The sequence below is a fragment of the Cydia amplana genome, chromosome 5, assembly GCF_948474715.1.
Source record: "Cydia amplana chromosome 5, ilCydAmpl1.1, whole genome shotgun sequence".
In the NCBI taxonomy this organism is placed as follows: Eukaryota; Metazoa; Arthropoda; class Insecta; order Lepidoptera; family Tortricidae; genus Cydia; species Cydia amplana.
This window is the reverse complement of record NC_086073.1, coordinates 17,942,444-17,949,909: the sequence shown is the minus strand read 5'-3', so window position 1 is coordinate 17,949,909 and position 7,466 is coordinate 17,942,444. Positions and strand designations below refer to the sequence as shown.

The following is a 7,466-nucleotide window of genomic DNA, read 5'->3' as shown; positions in this document are numbered from 1 at the left end:
TAGGAAACCACAGAATGGAATTGGGGTTTTAACCTTTTCGACGCCGTGTCAAACACAAGCTGTCACGCGGACGCCACGTCACCGAAGTGTCAAAACTGAAATTGAACTTTATGCATATGCACGTAGGTCTATGTTGCTCTGTGGTCTGTGACCGATTAATCGGTCTTTGGCGTTGGACCTACGGTGCGGATATATCGGTCATTGGCGTCCAAAAGGTTAAGTTATTTTAGGGCAAAAACCAGTCGTATTATAATTTTACCTGTTTTTATGGATATTTATACAGTTGAAAATAATTAACTTTTTTTTAAAATAGTTATTGCGTATTTTGTTTTGTGTGGACTGAACACAAATAGGTATATATAATGCGATCTTACGCGTTTTAAGTGTTTTGTCTTTTTATATATCTAAATGTTGAATTTTAATTAATTGCAATCATTATTTTTATGAATTGATTATTAGTTGTAAGATTATTGATTTTTTATTAGCAAATATGTGCACTGTTACGTAAATATAATATAAATTAAATTTAAGAGACTGAAAAACTATTAATAAAAAAAGAAAGTTTACTTACTTAAAAAATCTTTTGTGTTACCTTATTAGTTATTATGAACTATTGTAATCTTATAATAGTTAAAGATGCATTATGCTTACCTATAGATAACGTTTTTTTTATGTAGTGAACGCTATTTGAATGTGATATCTTAGCTAAATGTTGGTGTAACGGGATCTCGGGATTTGTGAAGTAATTTTTACCAGAGACGAGTTAAAAATAAAGATTGTCCACCTCGAACTAAAGTCGCGTTCTTGTTAGGTTTTAGATGGCGCCACCACATGCCACCATTCACCATATTCAGTTAATTGGAGAATCATATAAATGTGATTCATTGAGCATATTTGTTGTTATTACACAGTCATAGGTTCTTCAATTTCTTCATGTTTAAATGACTCGTATAGGTATCTCCGACATGCTCCGACCATATTTCTATGATAGTCTATTTGCGGCATTTATACATTATCTTTGAAACTGAGTTCACAATGTGACGCCATCTATAACAATGATATAAAAAGCGGCCAAGTGCGAGTCGGACTCGCCCATGAAGGGTTCCGTATTTAGGCGATTTAAGACGTATAAAAAAAAACTACTTAGATCTCGTTCAAACCAATTTTCGGTGGAAGTTTACATGGTAATGTACATCATATATTTTTTTTAGTTTTATCATTCTCTTATTTTAGAAGTTACAGGGGGGGGACACACATTTTACCACTTTGGAAGTGTCTCTCGCGCAAACTATTCAGTTTAGAAAAAAATGATATTAGAAACCTCAATATCATTTTTGAAGACCTATCCATAGATACCCCACACGTATGGGTTTGATGAAAAAAAAATTTTTGAGTTTCAGTTCGAAGTATGGGGAACCCCAAAAATTTATTGTTTTTTTTTCTATTTTTGTGTGAAAATCTTAATGCGGTTCACAGAATACATCTACTTACCAAGTTTCAACAGTATAGTTCTTATAGTTTCGGAGAAAAGTGGCTGTGACATACGGACGGACAGACAGACGGACAGACGGACAGACAGACAGACAGACATGACGAATCTATAAGGGTTCCGTTTTTTGCCATTTGGCTACGGAACCCTAAAAACGTACCTTTATTTTACTACGCCAAGTTAAAAAGTAGTGCGGTGTAGGCGGTTATTTTTAAGGTTTTCAAATAAAACTGATACATTTGTCATTTTATATTATTCCATAATAAAGTTATCTTCAAATCCAATTTACAAAATCCATTATATGCCAAACGTATATTAAAATGTAGATTCCAAAGCGATACAATTATCAATAAGAGTACAATGTAGGTAAGTATTAGTTTTGCCAGAGAAAAGTAAAATAAGGGCGTCTCTTTCGATTGTCGTATAAAAGAAAGCGATGCCAACAATTGTTTGTAAACACATTGATTTCCATAACAAGAACCGATGTTGACAATGTATATGTCTGTTCAATGATATAACTATTTACTTAATGAATTCGTTATCTAATATGCTTCTAATTTGTATTAAAAACACCGATATTAAAGTTTTTTTTTATCAATATAGTCTGTTATTTGGGCAATGTTTTAAGGCGATTCATCTAGCACTATCACTAACAACATGTATTGTGGGATATATTAAGTTTGACAATAAAGCTTCCTGTTCACGCCCGCGTTTTCATTTGTTCTTTCATTTTCTGTTGTGCTGTCCGCGCCGCTGTGGCGTCACATACGCTGCATCTACAGGAATACAAAAAAAGTGTACGCGGGACATCGCTATGCACGCGTACATAGCGATGTCCCGCGCCTGTGACTGTGGCGATGACTTGGGGGCCAAGATAACCACGGAGTGGGTGCCCCACGAGTGAAATCGGGGTTCCGGCAGACCTCGTCGGCGATGGCGGGATGACTTGGGACTGCTTTCTGAGAGCTGCTGCAAAACCGGGACGAATGGAAGAAGAGGGGCCTTTGCCACGCAGTGGGACACAATAGGCTCACAATAATAATAATAATTAAAAATTATAATTTGGTAAGGGCGCGTGTACACGGTACTTCGCGCTATTGTATGCGGAGGCGCGGCGGCGGGCTTTACGCGTCTCGTGTACATAGCGGAGGTGCGGCGGCGGTGCGGTGTCGGCGCGGAGGCGGATTTTACGCGTCTGGTGTACATAGCGCGGAGGTGCGGACACCGCACCTCCGCGCGGAGGCGGCACCGTGTACAGGCGCCCTAAAAGAGACGCGCAGTAGCGCCATAACTTGTTATTACGTGTCTTTGTATGCGATTAACAGTCTCTATTGTCTACTCGTCTGCAACGTTTGCTTAGGCAATGTAAACAGCTTACTTGGGAGTCCTTTCGAGCCAGAACTTTTTAGTGGGGTCGCAGTAGGCGCGAAGCTGCCGGTTGTCCCACGAGACCGAGTCCATGCGCCACTCTGGAGACACGTATTGCGCGTTCAGCTTTGGTAGGGCTATCTGTAAACAGGGAATAGCAGAACGACATGTAAATGATTTGACTAAATAAAGATGGCCTAAATGTAATTGGATATGACTGTATCAATCCAGCCCACTCTAGGCCCGCCGAAAAGGAGCGAGAGAGTCAGTCCTGCCGGCCTAGCCAAGGTGACAATCGCTATCGCTTCTACAACGAAACGCTTTGTGTCTATCACACTTCCATATTAAGCTTTGGATTCCTCCGAAAACGGTACCGTCATATTACGGCCGCTATATAGCGTTGACTGACGTCACTAGAACGTTGTCTATGTAAACAAGATGGCGCGGTTTCCTAGACGGCGTTACGTTACGTTGATTGTCAACGTAACGTAAGATGACGGCCGTCATGACGGTGTCGATAGTTTCGTGAACGTTTTATTAGATAGCGGTGACGCCATTTTGAATAAATGACACGAGATTTGAATAAATGATTCCGTACTACGATTATTTTCCTCTTCTGATGATATTTCATCCTCCAAGTAAATTATAGATGATCAAGCAAATCTTCAAAAAGGAAAAGGCGCGAAATTCAAATTTTCTATGGGACGTTATCCCATCGGGCCTACATTTTTCAAATTTGCCGCTTTGGCCTTGGTGGATGACGCCGTGGTACTTTCCACATGTCGCCACCGTAAAGACGGCCGTCTTTTGCGGCCGCTATATGACGGCACCGTTTTCGGAGGAATCCAAAGCTTTAGTGCGACAGTGACAGTTGCGTTTCGATCGCTACGGAGCGTAAGCGATTGGCATGTTGGCTACACCGCCGCGAAAAGGAATCGAGAAAGCCGAAGGCCGAGCCGTGGCCCTCAAGGTAAAAAGTTTGGTGACCCCTGTGTTAGTAACATAAGTGCAATTTGTCTATGGTAATTGGCAGGTAGTTGTCTAGATAATCTAGCTGTCTGTGATAGGTTCGAGCAGGTACCGGATTAGCTGGTGCTGGCAGGCCCGGGAAAGGAGCCCGAACGGTCTTGTAGTTGGTCAGGGAAACTCCCTCCTCCGTCGCGACCCGCACCGTGCTCTTATAAATGTCCTTTATCAGCAAATCGCGGACTCTGTAAATGAGATTCATTTATTTTTGAACCGGCAACACTTGATTGCAATCGGCCTGTACCCTATGATCAGATAGAGGCTAAGATCATAGCCTGGACCTACCGCGTCCTACATGACGCGGTTGTAGGGTCAAGCTGGAGTTGCCCGGACGAACTAATAACGGTTGAATGATCGATTCGATTGGGCGTCGAAATGGCGACAATCTCCTAGTCCCATTTTATAAAGGTGTGTCCAGAGGGCCTACCGCGAACCACGTTCGACGTGTTACCTCCCTGTCATACTTACGTACGAATTTACAAGTGCGACAGAGAGGCAACACGTCGAACGTGGTTCGCGGTAGGCCCTCAGACCTACGTGCGCATACCAGTTTGTGTAAATGGCGCGCTTTAGGCAAATAAGCTTAAGCCCCCTCTACATTCGTGCGCGAATCGGAGCGCGAAGCCGTGAAGGGGGCTTTACACGAAAGGTTGTGTGCTCACTGAGTAAGTATCTTCAAAACACTTTGCCGGACTTCATTTTGACTGATAATATGACTAAAACAGTTAAAAACATGATAGATTACTGCTTGTTGGCGATGTCGTCCATACTGACGGCGGGCGTCATAACCAGACGTGGGCGGGTCCTCTGCGCCTCCTCACGCCCTAGGTCTTCAGGTTTTAACTGAAAATTGTGAATACCTACTTAGATAACTGTTTTGCCTCATTTCATTGTCATTTTTCATACCTACATTTCGTTATATCGTTCGATTTGTAGCTGGCCCCGAACGGCTAATCCTTTTTAGGATTGCGTACCCAAAGGGTAAAAACGGGACCCTATTACTAAGACTCCGCTGTCCGTCCGTCTGTCACCAGGCTGTATCTCACGAACCGTGATAGCTAGACAGTTGACATTTTCACAGATGATGTATTTCTGTTGCCGCTATAACAAATACTAAAAACAGAATAAAATAAAGATTTAAGTGGGGCTCCCATACAACAAACGTGATTTTTGACCGAAGTTAAGCACCGTCGGGCGGGGTCAGTACTTGGATGGGTGACCGTTTTTTTGCTTGTTTTTTGTTGATGGTGCGGAACCCTCCGTGCGCGAGTCCGACTCGCACTTGGCCGGTTTTTCTATATACCTAGATCTAAGTAGCTGGTATGTATAAGGTTATTAGGTACTTATTAATGTTCTTGACTTTTCGTTCTTGTACATTTAAGTATCATTAATTATTACATTATTGTGATTAGAATTTACTTACGAAAGTTTTCTGCACGACTCTAGGATCACTCCTTATGATCTCTTTAGGTCTAATAAAGAGATCGAACGGGATTGGCAGCCTCTCACACATAGTCTGCGTGTCCTTGATACCTTTACATTCCACTTTATATTTCTGCGGTTTTTCCTTAAAGAGTGTAGGCACGGGAGGTTTAATTTCATGTTCCCTGTAATCCGTTCGCTGTACGGTCCCGTAGTTGAATAGCATGGACTCGTAGTGTCGTGTTTGTATATCGTCCGGCATTTTTGTAAATTATTTGAAATATTTGTAGATATTCGCGTGATAGTGAAATGATAAATGACAATAATGTCAATGTAGCATAAAGGAAACAGTAGGTTGGTTCAAAGAGGTTCAAACCAAATAGGTAAGGTCTCTTTACCTTAGCCTTTAGCCTTTATGTCTGTAGTCTCGAAGCTAGCTCACGGTCCTTCAAGCAAGCAACAAGCAATTTAATTGTACAGTCGCCATCAGATATAACGGAGCGGCCAAGGTGTTCTTAAATATCTGAACACGCCTCTATTGTCAAGGCGTGAGTGTGTGTTCAGATTTTAATAACACCTTGGCCGCTCCGATATATCCTGATGGGACTGTATGATGGGTTTTACTGGTTTTAGGAGGCCGTTTGGTATTCCGGAGTACAAAAGATAAACATATAAAACAGTTATTACGTTATTTTATTTCAAAACATAAAAGAAACTCCGTTTCATTAGTCATCTTAACACCTTAGCTTAGATAACAAATACAGCATGTACCATGCTACATTGCTTCTTATTGATCTCAAAATACTTATAATAACATTTGAGATCCGACATTATGAACATTAAACCATGTATAAGAAAATTCCCTTGGAAAAGAGTTGAAAAATAGACAAGAGGTATGCTTAAAGCGCTTTACACACCTTACTTATTCAATAACTGACGACAGGGACGCAGCAATACGTAGGAGTGAGATGCAGATATCTGTACCGTGTTTATTGAACATCTGCGTCTGTCTCGTTAGTTACTGAATTAAATAAGGTGTGTGAAGCGCTTAAGGCAAAACTGTGACCGACCTTACTTAAAGCAGCGTATAGAGTTACCTACTGTCATGGAAAATTATGTAGGCACAGTAAATTTACTGCCATCTTTCGACAGGAGATTAAAACTGTTAGTTTTTTTTTTCGTACATCTGGACAGACTAAAGCTCTAAGCCATACTGCCTTGTCATAAGTAGATTTTTTTCTTTTGAGTGAGTTCAATCCGGTAAACGTCTTCAGTAAATACTATTCATATTAGGTAAATTCCGATATCAATGTTTTCAGTAGTTTTCATTTTCATAGTACTATGTTGTTCGGTTGTATTATTAGCTCTTGTAAGGCGATAGTTACTGTATAATGTGATTAATGTGTGTTTTGACGACCGGTCTGGCCTAGTGGGTAGTGACCCTGCCTGTGAAGCCGTGGTCCTGGGTTCGAATCCCAGTAAGGGCATTTATTTGTGTGATGAGCACAGATATTTGTTCCTGAGTCATGGTTGTTTTCTATGTATTTAAGTATTCATAGGTCAGTTATTACATTGACTTAATGGTGTGATTACAATAATGTTTTTCATCAATAAAGCACTATTGCTAACACTATTACCCGAGTAAAAAAAATATTTACTTTAAGTATTTGTATATTATATATATCGTTGCTGAGTACCCACAACACAAGCTTTCTTGAGCTTACCGTGGGGCTTAGTCAATTTGTGTAATAATGTCCTATAATATTTATTTATTTATTTATAATAAGCTATCAGTATTACACTTAATAACATTAATGGGCAAAAACAAAGAAATTAAACACGACCCGATGTCACCAAGATGGCGGTCGAAAGAAGCTTTGCCTAAAACTGTTAGAACGCCATTTGGTTTTGACCCTTATTCTTAAATGGCTAACAGTTATAATCTGCTGTCGACAGATGGCAGTAAATTTACTGTGGCTACGTAATTTACTTTGATAATCCGCCTCTATTTCAAATTCTCTTTGCTTAGGCCCACTTGCACCAATTCACTAACCCGGGGTTAACAGGTTAAACCTGGAGTTACCAGTACAATTTGACACTTGGTTAACGGTTAAATCGCTTAACCCCGGGTTGGTCGTGCAAGTGGGCCTTAAAGCCGTAA

The 7,466-nt window shown here is 40.6% G+C and overlaps 1 protein-coding gene across 1 annotated transcript; it reads right to left on the bottom strand.

Moving 5' to 3' along the window:
• Positions 1–2,132: 2,132 nt before the first annotated feature.
• On the bottom strand, positions 2,133–5,607 carry LOC134648520 (uncharacterized). Its single transcript, XM_063503042.1, has 5 exons — positions 5,307–5,607; positions 4,629–4,726; positions 3,939–4,068; positions 2,868–2,998; positions 2,133–2,265 (listed from the first exon to the last, which is right to left on the bottom strand). The coding sequence occupies exons 1-5, from the start codon at positions 5,565–5,567 to the stop codon at positions 2,190–2,192; spliced, it is 696 nt and encodes a 231-aa protein (XP_063359112.1). The 5' UTR covers positions 5,568–5,607; the 3' UTR covers positions 2,133–2,189.
• Between the last annotated feature and the right edge of the window lie 1,859 nt (positions 5,608–7,466).

Coding starts and splice junctions, on each gene's coding strand:
- LOC134648520 (XM_063503042.1), bottom strand. CDS start 5,567: ATGCCGGACGATATACAAACACGACACTACGAGTCCATGCTATTCAAC. Junction 4,727..5,306: donor GAGTCGTGCAGAAAACTTTC/GTAAGTAAATTC, acceptor CACAATTTTCAG/TTAAAACCTGAAGACCTAGG. Junction 2,999..3,938: donor TGCCAGCACCAGCTAATCCG/GTACCTGCTCGA, acceptor CCCTGTTTACAG/ATAGCCCTACCAAAGCTGAA.